This window comes from Ornithorhynchus anatinus, chromosome 11 (assembly GCF_004115215.2).
Source record: "Ornithorhynchus anatinus isolate Pmale09 chromosome 11, mOrnAna1.pri.v4, whole genome shotgun sequence".
Lineage (NCBI taxonomy): Eukaryota > Metazoa > Chordata > Mammalia > Monotremata > Ornithorhynchidae > Ornithorhynchus > Ornithorhynchus anatinus.
In genome coordinates, this window is record NC_041738.1 from 40,114,574 (window position 1) to 40,129,599 (window position 15,026).

Here is a 15,026-nt window from a genome sequence, read left to right on the forward strand (position 1 = left end):
TAAAGGGAGCCCTGTTAAAATGACACCAGCATGGGAGACTTCTCAGCAAGAGAGCCTGGGCTTTGAAGAGTTACGTTGCCACCTAATCCTAAATCTTGATTCAAGAGGTCATGTTACAAAGTAAAACTGTTAGAACAAGAAAAATGCAACCCATCCCTAAAAAAACACCTTTGCAAGCAGCAGTCACCATATAGACAAAAGGGCACCAGCTTTTCTTGCACAGCTAGCTGTCTTGCTGCACCAAGAAACAGACTTTTAACTGTTTTCTGTTTGGGGGTCAGCATATCAGCGCTTGTTATCACCTCCGAACAGCTCAAAAGGAGGGCAAGGAGAGGACGCTAACCTCAAACCAAAAAAATTTGCTATTTGTTAACAATGCTATTTAGATGTTTGAAGGAGAGGTGGGATGTTAAATTGGGGTAAAATAAGGGTTGAGGTTTATCTGAGGATTTCAATCGTGTTAATCTCCAGAGGATTATCACTTAACTGCATAACAAAAAGTCACACCAAAGAAACTGCTTTTAATAGAGTAACTCAGTTTTGTGGATTGATTACTTTTGGCCGTTCCTCATTAAGGCAATGGAAAGAATTAGAGTCGAGTGGGCAGAAATGTTGAGAAATAGGTTTACCTCGGTAGAGTGGTTTGAATAAAGTTTGCAAACACAAACTTGAGATCTCTCTGGAGCCAGGGCACATTTCTTGGGTCAGTGAATGCACTCTTTAAATATAGTGGTGACCTTTGACTGTAATGCTTTTCAGGGCAAGTTCTAGAGTTTTTATGGTTTTACCTTTATGTATCTCTAACCAGCCCCTCTCCTCACTTCATTCTTAGATTTTAAGCCCCTGGGTGGGGCCCGAGATGGGGTGTATTTTTTACTTTTATTTTTTTTCCCCGTTTGGTTGAGTGTTTTGTTCACGGTAGGTGTTCAACAAATATTACTGAGTGAAAAGGACATTATACTAAATTCGAATTTTACTTTATTATACAAGTTAATGGGCAGAAACTAGTTGTTGCAACAGCAACAGTGCTATCAGAACTAGCTTGAAACATTCTTCCTTTTGTAAATTATTCCATAATTTAAAATCATATATCAGAGAGGCACAAGAACAGATTTATACTAACATGGATTGCAGGGCAGATGGCAGACACTCTGATCTGTAGGCTCCTTGTGGGCAGGGAACAGTTTTACCAAATCTTTTATATTATTCCCTTCCAAATGCTTTGTACAGCCCTTGCATACAGTCACTCAATAAATACGAATCGTTGACTGACTGATGCAGCGATATCTGAGCTTAAAGAGTACTTGTGTTCAAGCCAGAGCTAACTGCCACATCATAATTGGTCGGCAGATGAGACTGATGTGAGGTGGGGATCCAGAGAAGCCAAATTTGGGTGGTGTACAATTCTGGGATGTGCCTATTACCCCCACTTCTACTGCTGTGGGAAGTGTGGTGGTGAATGGAGGGAGGAACACTGGATATTCACCCCATTGTGAACAAATCCCTAATTCATTTTAATGTCTGTCTCCCCTTCTGGACAATAAGCTCCATGTGGGCAGGGAACACGTCTACCAACTATGTCTGCACTGCACACTTCCGAGTGCTATCACTAAATCCTGTCGGTTCCACCTTCGCATCATCGCTAAAATCCGCCCTTTCCTCTCCAACCAAACTACTATCACATTAATTGGATCGCTTTAACTGTTGGAGTTCCTCAAGGGTCAGTTCTTGGCCCTCTTCTGTTCTCCATTTACACTCACTCCCTCAGTGAACTCATTCGCTCTCATGGCTTTGACTACCATTTCTACGCAGATGACACGATCTACATCTCTGCCCCTGTCCTCTCCCCCTCCCTTCGGGCTCGCATCTCCTCCTGCCTCCGGGATGTCTCCACCTGGATGTCGGCCCGCCACCTAAAACTCAACATGAGCGAGACTGAGCTCCTCATCTTCCCTCCCAAACCCGGTCCTCTCCCAGACTTCTCTATCACCGTGGATGGCATGACCATCCTTCCCGTCTCTCGGGCCCGCAATCTAGGTGTCATCTTTGACTCGTCTCTCTCGTTCACCCCACGCATCCTATCCGTTACCGAGACCTGCCGGTTTCACCTTTACAATATCGCCAAGATCCGCCCTATCCTCTCCACCCAAATGGCTACCTTACTGCTATGGGCTCTTGTTATATCCCGGCTAGACTACTGTGTCAGCCTTCTCTCCGATCTCCCTTCCTCCTCTCTCGCCCCGCTCCGGTCTATTCTTCACTCCGCTGCCCGGCTCATCTTCCTGCAGAAACACTTTGGGCCTGTCACTCCCCTTCTTAAACACCTCCAGTGGTTGCTTATCAACCTCCGCTCCAAACAAAAACTCACTCTAGGCTTCAAGGCTCTACATCACCTCGCCCCTTCCTACCTCTCCTCCCTTCTCTCTTTCTACCACCCACCCCGCACGCTCCGCTCCTCTGCCGCCCACCTCCTCACCGTCTCTCGGTCTCGCCTATCCCGCCGTCGACCCCCGGGCCACGTCCTCCCGCGGTCCTGGAACGCCCTCCCTCCTCACCTCCACCAGGCAAATTCTCTTCCCCTCTTCAAAACCCTACTTAAAACTCACCTCCTCCAAGAGGCCTTCCCAGACCGAGCTCCCCTTCTCCCTCTACTCCCTCTACCGCCCCCCCTTCACCTCTCCGCAGCTTAACCCTCTTTTCCCCCCATCTCCCTCTGCTCCTCCCCCCTCCCTTCCCATCCCCTCAGCACCGTACTCGTCTGCTCAACTGTATATATTTACATTACCCTATTTATTTTGTTAATGAAATGTACATCCCCTTGATTCTATTTAGTTGCCATTGTTTTTACGAGATGTTCTTCCCCTCGACTCTATTTATTGCCATCGTTCTCGTCTGTCCGTCTCTCCCGATTAGACCGTAAGCCCGTCAAACGGCAGGGACCATCTCTATCTGTTGCCGACATGTTCATTCCAAGCACTTAGTACAGTGCTCTGCACATAGTAAGCGCTCAATAAATACTATCAAATGAATGAATGAATTTTCCTATCCCGCCTTGATTTCGGCATCAGCTTCCTCGCTGACCTCCCGGCCTCCTGTCTCTCCCCACTGGGTCCATACTTCGCTCTGCGGCCCAGACTGTTTTTCTACAAAAACATTCGGGCCACGTTTCCCCACTCCTCAAGAAACTTCAACGGTTGTCCACCCACCTCCACATCAAACAAAAACTCCTCACCATTGCCTTTCAAGCACTCCACCACTTTGCCCCCTCCTACCTCAACTCACTACTCTCCTACTACAACCCAGACCGCACATTTCACACTTCTACTGCTAATCTTCTCATTGTACCTCGCTCGCGTCTATCTCTGCCCACCTCTCACCCACATCCCGCCTCTGGCCTGCAACGCCCTCCCTCCTCAAATCCAAGAGACGACTACTCTCTCCCCCTTCGTGTGAAAGCACATCTCCTCCAAGAAGCCTTCCCCAGCTAAGCCCGCCTTTCCTCTTCCTCTCTATTCTGCGTTGCCCTGACTTACTCCCTTCATTAATCCCCTGGCCCCAGCCCCACAGCATTTATGCACATATCTGTAATTTATTTATTTATATTGATGTCTGTCTCTCCCTCTACAATGTTAAGCTCACTGTGGGCAGGGAATGGGTCGGTTTACTGTTATATTGTACTCTCGCAAGCACTTAGTACAGTGCTCTGCATACAGTAAGCGCTCAATAAATACGATTGAATGAATCAAATGACTACAGTGCAGTGCCCCCAGTAAGCATTCAATAAATATCGGTGATTGAGAGAGATTTCATTTACCCACATTACTGCAGTAGCTGTAGAGAGTATGGTGCTGAATGGAGGGAAGGTATAGAGAGGAGAGGAGAAAGTCAGTGGATAATAATAATAACGATGGTATTTATTAAGTGCTTACTTTGTACCCACCACTGTTCTAAGCGCTTAAGGTAGATACAAGGTGATCAGGTTGTCCCACATGGGGCTCACAATCTTAATCCCCATTTTATAGATGAAGTAACTGAGGCCCAGAGAAGTGAAGTGACTTGCCCAAAGTCACCCAGCTGACACGTGGGGGAGCTGGGGTTAGAACCCACGACCTCTGAGTCCCGAGCCTGTGCTCTTTCCACTAAGCCACGCTGCTGTGGATCACGGCTGAAGACTGTACGAGTCCATTACCTCATATCTTTCTCTTTTCCACCGAACAGCTGAGTGGATGAAGTTGCCCCCCGCTCCCTCCCCCTCTCCCCCCGCCAATCATCTGAATATTCCTAAACCAGAGATTAGGGTTTTTTGAGAAGAGTCAAAAGGGCTAGCTCCAACCAAGTCAATTACTTGTTTATTCGGTTACGCTTAAAAGAAAGTTTAGTCCCTGTATTTTCCTTCTCAAATCCACTGAGAAAACACCCCCCTTTACAAAGCCTTCATGTTATGTAATAACAGTCTATTACTGCTGACTTCATAACTAATTTCTCTTAACTTTATCAGTGCCTTGGTCTCACAGGTTGAAGGATATCCTTTTCTCAATAGTGAGGATTTCTTTCCTAATGTTCAAATCTCAGTTATTCTCTTCCCTTCCCCAAAGCCCTGTGCATTAGGGTTGGGGACCAAATCTCTGTGCACAAGGTTTCTGTATAAAGGGGAAAAGAAATACCCTTGGTTAGAGAGAGATGCATATCAAATCTGCTCAAACATGCAGGTACAAGAAAGAAACCAACCATTTCTTACCTTGGAACCTTTCTCTTTACGTTCACTCTGTTGAGAGAAGCAAAACGAACAGCACTTTAAGAAACTTCCAGATAATCGAGGCCAACTGGCATGTGTACAGTTATCTCCCACTTTGTGATGCCTTATCCTGGGAGGTGAGCTTACTCCGAGGAATGACAACCACACTCCAAAATGAGTAATTACAGACAACATGTCATGAGGGGTACCCCAAACCAGCTGTTCATGGGGGCTATTGCCTGAGATGGGTATATTAGAGCAGAATTAATTTTCTTAAATGGTGGGGGCAATCCCGAAAGCACTGATCACTTTGGGGTCAACATTTCTCGGGGTAGTGGGATGAAGTTGATGAGGCAAATACTAGTTTTATCTGTCTGGTGGGGTTGGACAAAGTCCTACCAGTAAACTTTTTCCATCCACTTTTCTCCCCGGAGAAGTCACTATCTCAGTGGCCCTTACCGGATGGATCTCCCCAATGTAGTATTGTTCGAGCATTTCCCTGGCATCCATGGAGTGCCCTACGTCTTCAAAGCTTTCTGAGGCATCCCCACCAGCTTGCTCGAGCAGAACCTCTTCTCCGCCTGGGTGCTGCAAGAGAAAGGAATTCACTGAAAACCGAATTCACTGAAAGGATATTTAAGACAAGAATTCCTCCCCGCCCACCACCCAGCTTTCACACACATTCTCATTTTAGTAAAGTGACCTCTGACCACTAGTTCAAGATATTTCTAGCTGGAAACCCAGGTGTCCAACCTCCCCTCCAGGCAGTCTTGAGCAACAGGAGGGGACAGAGTCCCTGAGAGCACCCAGAATCTAACCTTACCGGATTTACAAGCACCAAACCCCCTCCAGCACCAAGAATCAATAACTTTTCTTCTCCCTTTATCGGAGAGCACTTGGCTCGTAAATCACGTCCGCTCTGAATCCCAAATCCCAACAGGTGGAGAAGAGACGGCACGTATATTACAGAGTGCGCACATGAGTGTGCATATGTGCATGTGTAAGTGAATGTGACACACACAGGATTTAACCGGGGGTCCACCTCAGAAATAAGGAAGGCAGTCACTTAAATGACAAAGAGGCACACCAATCCCGGGAGTGTCAAAAAAGCACATAAAAGATAATAATCGCGTCGATTTTCAATCTGATCATTACTCACCACCTTTGATTCAGTTGAGTTAGAGCCCATCCAGCCCATCGGATTAACCAGAAAATACTACCAGTTATTATATAAGGGGCTGGGGTGGGGTGGAGGGGTGTAAATTACCTAAAAATACTAGTAACCCTACAAATGAAGGCATGAGAAAAATTCAGATGATGTCAGCCTAAATCAGTCAATCGTATCTATTGAGCGTTTACTATGTGCAGAGTACTGTACTAAATGCTTGGGAGAGTACAATACAACAGAATTAGCAGAGACGTCCCCTGCCCATAATGAGCTTATAGTCTAGAGACAAGCTTACGGTTTAGAGATTTGCCCATAATGGTCATTTCTTTAGTGGGAAAATAAGACCCAATCTGGCAAAATGCACAAAGGAACTAGTTTCCTCATAAAGTGGGGAAGCAGCCCTTAGGAAAAGTTCCAGTATCATAGGATTGTCCTCTCCAACCAACATTTTCAATAAATGTTAAAAACATAACAGAGACTGATCGTACAATAAAGTATTTTGGAAACAAAGCCCCAGGCAGCGAGCGTATAGCCCTCAAAATCTAGGTAACCCACACTAGCCAGGCAGGCTAAAAAAACTTAGGTCATTCTCATTTCTTCTTGCACTGAAGGGCGAAGATTCTAAGACAAAGTTTAAGAAACAAAACAGAAAATTCCTCAGTCACTTTAAGCTCTAAAGAGAAGAATAAATCCTGAGACAAGAACTCAGAACAGACATTTCCCAACAGGCAGTGAACCTGATATGTGTGAACTGCACACTGCAAAAACCTGATCTCGGTGTCCGAGTCTTTAGCGCTAAGAAATCGGAATGCTTGATTTCATTTGAAACCTGGGATTTTCACTAGAGCAGATCATAAAACAGTCTTCTAAGCCCTTTCCTCTACTAGAATTCCTCAGTCATGTTCAAAGCTTGCTCAAGCTTGCCAAATCCTCTTTGATCAACATCTCCTTCTTGTGAGATGCAGTCCGGGAATACCTACGCTTAATATAAACCCCAGGACCTTTAAGCATTTGAAATTGAAGCAACCATCATTCACTTTTAAACTGCAAGGGAGTGCACAGTTTATAATCTCAAAATTGAGGACTTCCAATTGTTACAGAATCTGATCCATGGCCAGGATTGACTTGCTGTCCACTTTCAACTTGATCATAGCAGAACTATCATTAGTTAGCTTGCCCTTCTGGCTAAAATGCCCTTCACGACTATAAGTGTCATCCCACACTCTTATCTATTATTGCCTTTTGATACTCCACATCTCACTCCAGATCTCTTTCTTCCCTTAAGACTAACTCGAGTACTAAGTGAAACTTCAGGCCTACAAAAAGGCACATCTTTGAGGTCATCTATTTTTGAAAAGAAGGTAGGGATTTCCATTTCACTTCCCTAGTACACCGGCAGTGAAGAAGAGGTTTTGGCCATTTCGGTGCACTTTTCCGCACAATGTAGCAACAATGAATCTTCAACTCAGCTGGCCTTCCTCAAATGTCAACTGACAGAAGGAAAGTACAGAAGGGTGCCAAGAAAAATTTTCTTGAGGACTTGCATTAAAAACCGAGCAAATGTCTCACTATAAGCAACATCCTCATAATATCGGCTACTTCTGACAGGGCTGGTACACACCGTATTGATATATCAACAATCCCTGGCCGGCACACTACTGGATCTGAAAAATATGATCATGCGATAAAAGACAATTCATCAACACCAAGACCTGGCTTGTTAATGGGTTGGAAAGAAAACACATTTCCAAATTTTCTTCCAAGGGCAAAAATAGGACAAAGATAATTTTTTTTTTTACAGCCGCTGTTAAATTTAACTTAATTTATGCCTTCCCTTTGTAAATTTCATCTCAGGCTTGTTTCTAGATTATGATCTGAGGGGATTTAAAAGAAAATGGGCAAAACTGTAATGAAAGACAGACATAAGATGAAACTAAGTAATTAAATCAATCAAAGCTTTTCTGTCATATTGTCACAAGTGATTAATATAGGAGGAGCTAAGTAAGATCAAATTACCCTCGAAATCCTAATAAATGTCTCATTCTCTAGCAGACCAGATATTCCATAAAATTCACCTCCTCCAACTCTTTCTCTACTCCCTACTAGTGCCGGAAAATTCATCAGGATGCTTCACCTTTGATTCACTTTTCTACAGCTACTTAACAAGGCCAGACTATCCTTCCAGATTGTTGGTCAGAGTGTGGGGGTATTGTGGCATCAGGTGTTCGACCCAACTGACCACCGGCTGGCCAACCTTCCGAGAAGGTCGACAGACCTGATCCCTTCCCAGCCATCACACCTGGCTTCTTGAGCAGCTCCGACATATTCATATTCCAACATATTCAAGAGGAAAGGCAGATCGCAACAAAGAAGTGGCTCCTGGAAGAAAGGCAGTCTTGTAGCACTGAAGCTACACTCGATTCATGACTTAGTGCAAAGAGTCTGGCCCTGGGAGTCAGAGTACGTGGGTTCTAATCTCAGTTCCGCCATTTGCCTATTGAGGGACCTTGGGCAAGTGGCTTAACTTATCAGTGCCAGGGACTGTGTCTGACTTGTTTATCTTGTATCTACCCCAGTGTTTGGTATAGTGCCTTGACACAGAGTAAGCACTTAAAAATAATAAAGATAAAGTCACCAGAGTGTTGCATGGCATAACGTGCAGAGAACTTATGACGATAGGATTCTCAAACCGCTTTCTGCGAGCTAAATGGGATGATCGAAAATGGGGAAAGGAGAGGAAAACAATGCAATAAAGTGCAGTCTCAGGCAAGGTTGCATTAGAGCTGAATATCAGAAGACAGCTATGGCAGATCGATCAGCCTGGCAGATGGCAATCCAAAAAGAGATTCTTCTCGAGCAAAGGTTTCAAAAGGATAGTTTTGTGAGCCTGATGAGCAAAAATGAAAATTGTCCTCAAATGCTTCAAACAATTAACACACTTGTTTGCATGATGTGGTCCCACATCAGCTTCTTCAGTGAATTTTACCATCAGTAATGACGTCTTCGATTACAAAGGTCAACTCTATATGTGACTGTAGTGGCAGAGACATTTGATGATTTCCAGTTATTTCGGTGATTACGTTAGATATTTTGTATAAGCCACAGTCATCGCTTTTTCAGCCCTTATGTACACATCCTTACACTCAGCCATTTCCCATATCTGTAATTTATTTTAACGTCCGTGTCCCCCGCTAGACAGTAAGCGCCCTGTGGGCAAGGATGGTGTCTACCAACTCTATTGCACTGAACTCTCCTAAAGGCTTTGTACAGTGCTCTGCCTATGGTAAGTGCTCAATAAATACTACAGATTGATTCTTCTTTTAAGTGGTCTCCTCTCTGACACATGTTACTATTTCCTTACCTCTATGCCAATGAGTCTCTCAAAGAGCATTTTATGTGAGTGAGAAAGCTAAACATGTTTGTTCCCAACAACAGTAGTTTGCAAATGCCTAATGCCAATGAAATTGAACATCAAGAGCCATTTTAATACATTACCAAACCTGTCTAGTCCCAGGAGCCAGTTTCTAAGTGAAAAGTATCAATTGTTCAACTACATTCAGTTCTAATTAACTGTTCACACATGATCTGTAAACTAAACTAGCCAACGGTACAGTCAGTCACTGATAAAGGCAAGTACTCTCAGAAAACAGGCACATAGGAAATTCTTAATGAGTGAAAATTAAGACTGAAAAGAAGAATGAAGGAAACAAATCCATAAATTTCACTAACGATTCCGTTTCTGGGTCCCAAGAAGAGAGGAGGTCCTCTCTTTTTTCCAAGACAATTTTGTAGTGCAGGGAAAGCAGACACACATCCCTCAGCCTTTAGTTTCAGCACGAAGCGGAATCACTGCAGAAGAATCTAAGCTTGGGTCTGCCAATATGAATTCTAGCTACTCTACCTGGGAGTGTGCCGCAGCTGGAAACAGCTTGGGTTCCTTGAACCTTGGAAAGGAACCCATCTCCCAGATCTTCTTCTTTTAAACCATGTGAACATCAAATTATAAAAATTCCAGAAACTACTATTGGCCCAGTGGAAAGAGCATGGTGCTGGGAGTCAGGGGACCTGGATTTGTAGTCGTGGTTGTACCTGAAGCTGGCGAAGACTACACATGCACTCTGCAGCATGCTGTACCTCCCCACCCATCTACCTGCTCGTTGCAGCCCGTGTTCCCGCGGAAACATATCTGGCACAGGAACAGAGTGCGAGTGGGGCTGCGCAGACCACTAGCGTTAAAATCAATATCTCTGCCCAGGCTCTCAGTCCTAAAATCTCAGGGCCAAAGTTCATCCGTTGTTCCTGGTGGGAGATTCCACCCAATCCATAAGAAATGCAAAATAGTGGGTCAGACTGCCTCGCCGACCAAGTATTCTTTCTCCAACAGTGGCATGAGAGACGCTAGGTAGAAAATCTGGGAGTCGTCTTCCTTGACATCGATCCTTATGGCTAAGCATCTACCTTCTAATATCCCATATTCTTCTCTTAAATCATTCATGAATTTATCTATACCTTGTTTGTATCTACTGATACTTTCTGCCTGCATAAACTCCTGGGGTAAGAAATGCTATCCGGTTATTAATACTATGTCTAAAAATAATAATAGAGGCATCTGTTAAGTACTTACTGTGTGCCAAGTGCTGAGCTAAGCTCAGAGATCGATACAATATAATCAGATCAGATACAGTCCCTGTCCCAAGTGGGGCTCCTAGTCTAAAGGGAAGGGAGAATAGGTATTGAATTCCCATTTTAGAGATGAAGAAACTGAGGCCCAGAAAGGTTAAGTGACTTGCCCAAGGTCACATAGCAGGCAAGTGGAAAAGTATCCTGACCTAGTGGAAAGAGGGGGCCTGGGAGTCAGGACATGTATTCTAACCCCGGCTCAGCTACTTGTTTGCTGTGTATCCTTGGGCAAATGACAACTTCTCTGTGCCTCAGTTACCTCATCTGTAAAATGGGGATTAAGACTGTAAACCCCGTGTGGCACATATACTGTGTCCAATCTGATTAGCTTGTACCTACTCCAGTGCTTTTTTACGGGGCCTGCCACATAGTAAGTGCTTAACGAACACCATTAAAAGAAGTGGCCCAGCTTGGACCAGAACCAGGTCCCCTGATTCTCAGTCCTAAGTTCTTTCCACTTGGCCATATTGCTTCTTATTCATGGAGATGAATTCCTATCCATCTGCAAGAAAATGTCTACCATTACTACCTTTTTTGAAGGGATCGATTTCCCTCCAGCTTAGGGCAACCACAATATCTTTGCTGAAAACTGGGTCCCAATGACCACATCCCAAGCTTCCATGCCTTCCTCTTCCCTCTAAGTGAATCTGAGTGCAGGAGTCAGTGGTACATGGCATAGGACCCAGAATGCTGAACGATTCAGACTATGTACTGAGCACGTTCAAACCAAGAAATAGAAGTTGGAGAATCTGATGAACGAACAGCAGCAGCGGTGCCCACTTTTAGGCCTGGAAGTGTGGGTTTGGGTCAACATCGGTCCCACGGTCATGCTGTTCTCCTCAATTCTCAAAGCTGGCTCCAACTCCGTACAAAGCGCTAGCTTCCAGAGTGGCTGGAAACAGGAAGCGAATCCTCTGCCTACTCTGGCCGGCTAAATCATACAGAACTGACCTAGGTAGCGAAAACGATGGAGGAGATCTCAGCCCACTGAGGGCTCCCATCTGAAGAAAAGGAATGAGGGCTTCCCCTCCACCTCTGAGGGAATCCAAGCAACTCCCAGGTATGGCTCCTTAGAGTGGGAACTAGTAATAATAATAAGAATAATAATAATAATGTTAGTATTTGTTAAGCGTTTACTATGTGCAGAGCACTGTTCTAAGCACTGGGGTAGATAGAGGGTAATCAGGTTGTCCCACATGAGGCTCACAGTCTTCATCCCCATTTGACATATGAGGTCACTGAGGCACAGAGAAGTTAAGTGACTTGCCCATGGTTACATAGCTGCCAAGTGGCAGAGCCGGGATTCGAACCCATGACGCCTGACTCCCAAACCCGGGCTCTTTCCACTGAGCCACGCTGCTTCCCCAAAACTAAACTAAACTAAAACTAAAGGGCAGAGGGTAAAATGAAAGTAAAAGGAAGAAAAGAATGAAGCGAAAAAGAACGGCAGTAGAGGACGTACTCTTAAAAACTCACAAATTTCTACTGGAATTTTAATAGAGCCCATTTCTTTCATCTCATTGGAAATGAATGGAATTTACTAAAATTCCACATGAATAAGCCATTTTTCAAAGGAGAAAATCAACAGCCCTAGATAGGTTTCTTGAAAATCCCTTTCAACAGTAATTTATCTATATCTGCTGTAAGGATAATGAATTATCCATTTGGGTCTAACAAGAAACAATTCAATTCCCAGGCTGCAGAACATAATAACAATTGTTCCTATTAAGACTAATTCTCCAATTTTTAAAGGACATCTCACTTTCAGTATATGTACCGTTTTAGGGCAAAGGTGTCAAACTAGAACATCCCGGTCACTTCTGGGTGTTGACAATCACCCTACAGAACAGTGAGAGACTCTGTCTTCAACATGTTCAGTATTTATAAACTGATTCTGCCAAGGGCTTCAAGATTATTTTCATCAATTACTCAGTACAGCGATCCTATGAAATTTTGATTCCTTTTTCTCAGAAAAATGAAGCCCAAAAGAGGTAATGCAGGCAACGGGCAGCCCTACAACAAGCCATCCTGATTAGCACACTGCCCTCTGGCCAGGGGCGGCGGCCACAGATTACTGATGCCATGATGGGTCCAGGTCACCATCCTCTAAAACCTGAGTAGCAGTGTAAGGACCCTGGATGTGAACCTGGAAGCGGTGCCTTCGGCACTTTTCAACATCCCAAAGGAAGCAACTTCTGACTAGTTTTGGGATTAGGTCGCCGATCCTGATCCTGCCATGGGAGAGAGGGACAGGGGCAAATCCAAGATTGTAACTCACATCTCTGCAGGAGATCCCACACATAACAGCGGTCTTGCTGTAGCCATGGCTCTGTCTGGGATTTACTACACAACCTGCTCCCTCTCCTCTGGTCTACCAAAAAGCAGATGATAACCATTTTTGATTGCCAATACCTGGGTTAACCGCCATTTACCCAGGGTCTTTTGAGCCTGGGTCTTCTTCAGCTGCTTCAAATCTCTGTAGGCCATATTTACCACATCCCTGCAAACCACCTTGATGCCAGGGAAGGTCGGTACTAAAAAGCGTTGATTTTGTTTTACCATATGGCTCTGGCGGAGCTATGACTGGGAGAAGGAAAGGGCTAAGGGTTTTTTTTAATTTGTTTTTTTAAAAGCACATATATCTTTGCATGTGTTCTCTCCACTCTCCCTACCTTCAAAGCCTTAGCCAAGGCACAAGCCTTCAGGAGGCCTTCCCTAGTCCCTCCTTTCCTCTTCTCCCATTGCCTTCTTCGTTGCCTCATTTACTCCCTTTATTTATCTTCTCTCCCAGCCCCATCCCATGTGTATACAGCTTTAATTTTATTTATTTCTATTAATGTCCGCCTCCCCCTCTAGACTGTAAGATCACCGTGGGAAGGGAATGTGTCTCTTATATTGTTATACTGCACTCTCCCGAGTGCTTAGTACAACCTTTCTACACATGATTAGTGCTCGATAAACACGACTGACTGATTTTATGGATTATCTTTTTTAATAACTGCAAGACTGCCTAAATTGATTGCCAAACAATCCCCATCAATGCACCTAGCTCCCCTCACCTGTAATTCACCTGTATTTCTCTGTCTCCTCTGCTAGTCTGTAAGCTCCCTGAGGGCGGATATCGTGTCAGCCAACTGTATTGAACTATCCCAAGTGTCCAGTACTGGGCTCTGCACAAAGTCAGTGCTTAATAAATACCACTGATTGATTGAGTGAACAGATCAAGTACAGAGAATTACAAGTCAGTGCTCCGTGTTCACCTATAGCTCAGCCCGGGTTTTTAATCAGGGATGTGACTATCTCTAGGACTACTTCAAATCAATCAATGGTATTTCCTGAACGCCTACCATGTGCAAAGCACCATTCTAAGAGCCCAGGAGAATGCAATACAGCAATAGAGAACGGGGTACAGCTCTTTAGGCAGAGGCAATTCTAGGCTGGGGAGAGCACTGGCCTGACCCAGCGATGCCATGGCTCATGTTCCTATGATTAGCTTCTTACCGGACTCCTTAACACGCTAAGGAGGCACGGAACCTTGAAAGAAACAGCAGCAGCTGGGCTTGATTTAAAGGAAAACTGGGTTGGCAGCCCCCACGCTGCCTCGCTAAAGCCGGAGCCTCTGCCCAGAGCATTCTCAGACTCGGACTCAGCTCCGGGATCGAGTTCTCTAGCGAATGGACGGCAGTGACAGGAGGAAGAACAATCTCTCTACTCACTTTCTTAGGCTGCTGCTACGCCAGGCATTATCCTGCTGGGAATGTAACGGGCGGGGAAGGGGCAGACTTCAGTGAAAGTTGGGAGCTGTGAAGGCCCAGTTTCTAAAAGAGTTTCAAAACCCAGGGGTTCCCTCCAACAAATTTCCAGGCGACTTTCTTCCACTGTTTTCTTTCAGTTCGAAGCAACAAAACCGAGGGGGATTTGGGGGGCTTCTTCTTTGTGTCATTTTGCCTAAGGGCACTCGCTACAACTTGTCAACTGTGACATAGCTAAGACATTGAAAATGAACGATTTTTGCAACTCAAGATCCCTTGATCTGTTAGTGAAAAAACACTCAGTGAGGCTTGCTCTGGACAAGAGCATCGTCAAGGCCCTTTGGCATAATAAACCAAACCAAACCACGCCCTTCTTCCCAAGCAATGTTTCCACTATATGTTTTGGATAGAAGATTGTTTGGGAATTAAAGAAGATTCTTACATGGCGTAGCGGATAGAGGATACAGCACGGGACTGGGAGTCAGCAGGTCACGGGCTCTAATCCCGGTTCCGCCACTTGCCTGCTGCGTGACCCTGGGCAAGTCGCTTTACTTCTCTGTGCCTCAGTTACTTCATCTGTAAAATGGGGATTGAGACTGAGCTCCAAATGGGACCAACCTGATTTGCTTGTATCTACTCCAGCGCTTAGTACGGTGCTTCGCAAACAGTAAGCGCTTAAATGCTGTAATTA

General features: G+C 44.8%; 1 protein-coding gene across 2 annotated transcripts in view; it reads right to left on the reverse strand.

Moving 5' to 3' along the window:
- The window catches only part of LOC100079093 (cytochrome b5 type B), a 41,197-nt gene that overhangs the window by 10,495 nt on the left and 15,676 nt on the right, over positions 1-15,026 (reverse strand). Inside the window, exons 2-4 of one of the 2 annotated variants that reach the window (XM_039913669.1) lie at positions 5,195-5,323; positions 4,739-4,765; positions 4,328-4,640 (exon numbers count right to left, since the gene is read on the reverse strand). In XM_039913669.1, coding sequence (XP_039769603.1) covers positions 4,605-4,640; positions 4,739-4,765; positions 5,195-5,323 — 192 coding nt within the window. In that variant the 3' untranslated portion in view covers positions 4,328-4,604. Of the gene's footprint in view, positions 1-4,327; positions 4,641-4,738; positions 4,766-5,194; positions 5,324-15,026 lie in introns of those variants that run through there. The other variant, XM_029074568.2, reaches the window with a different exon arrangement.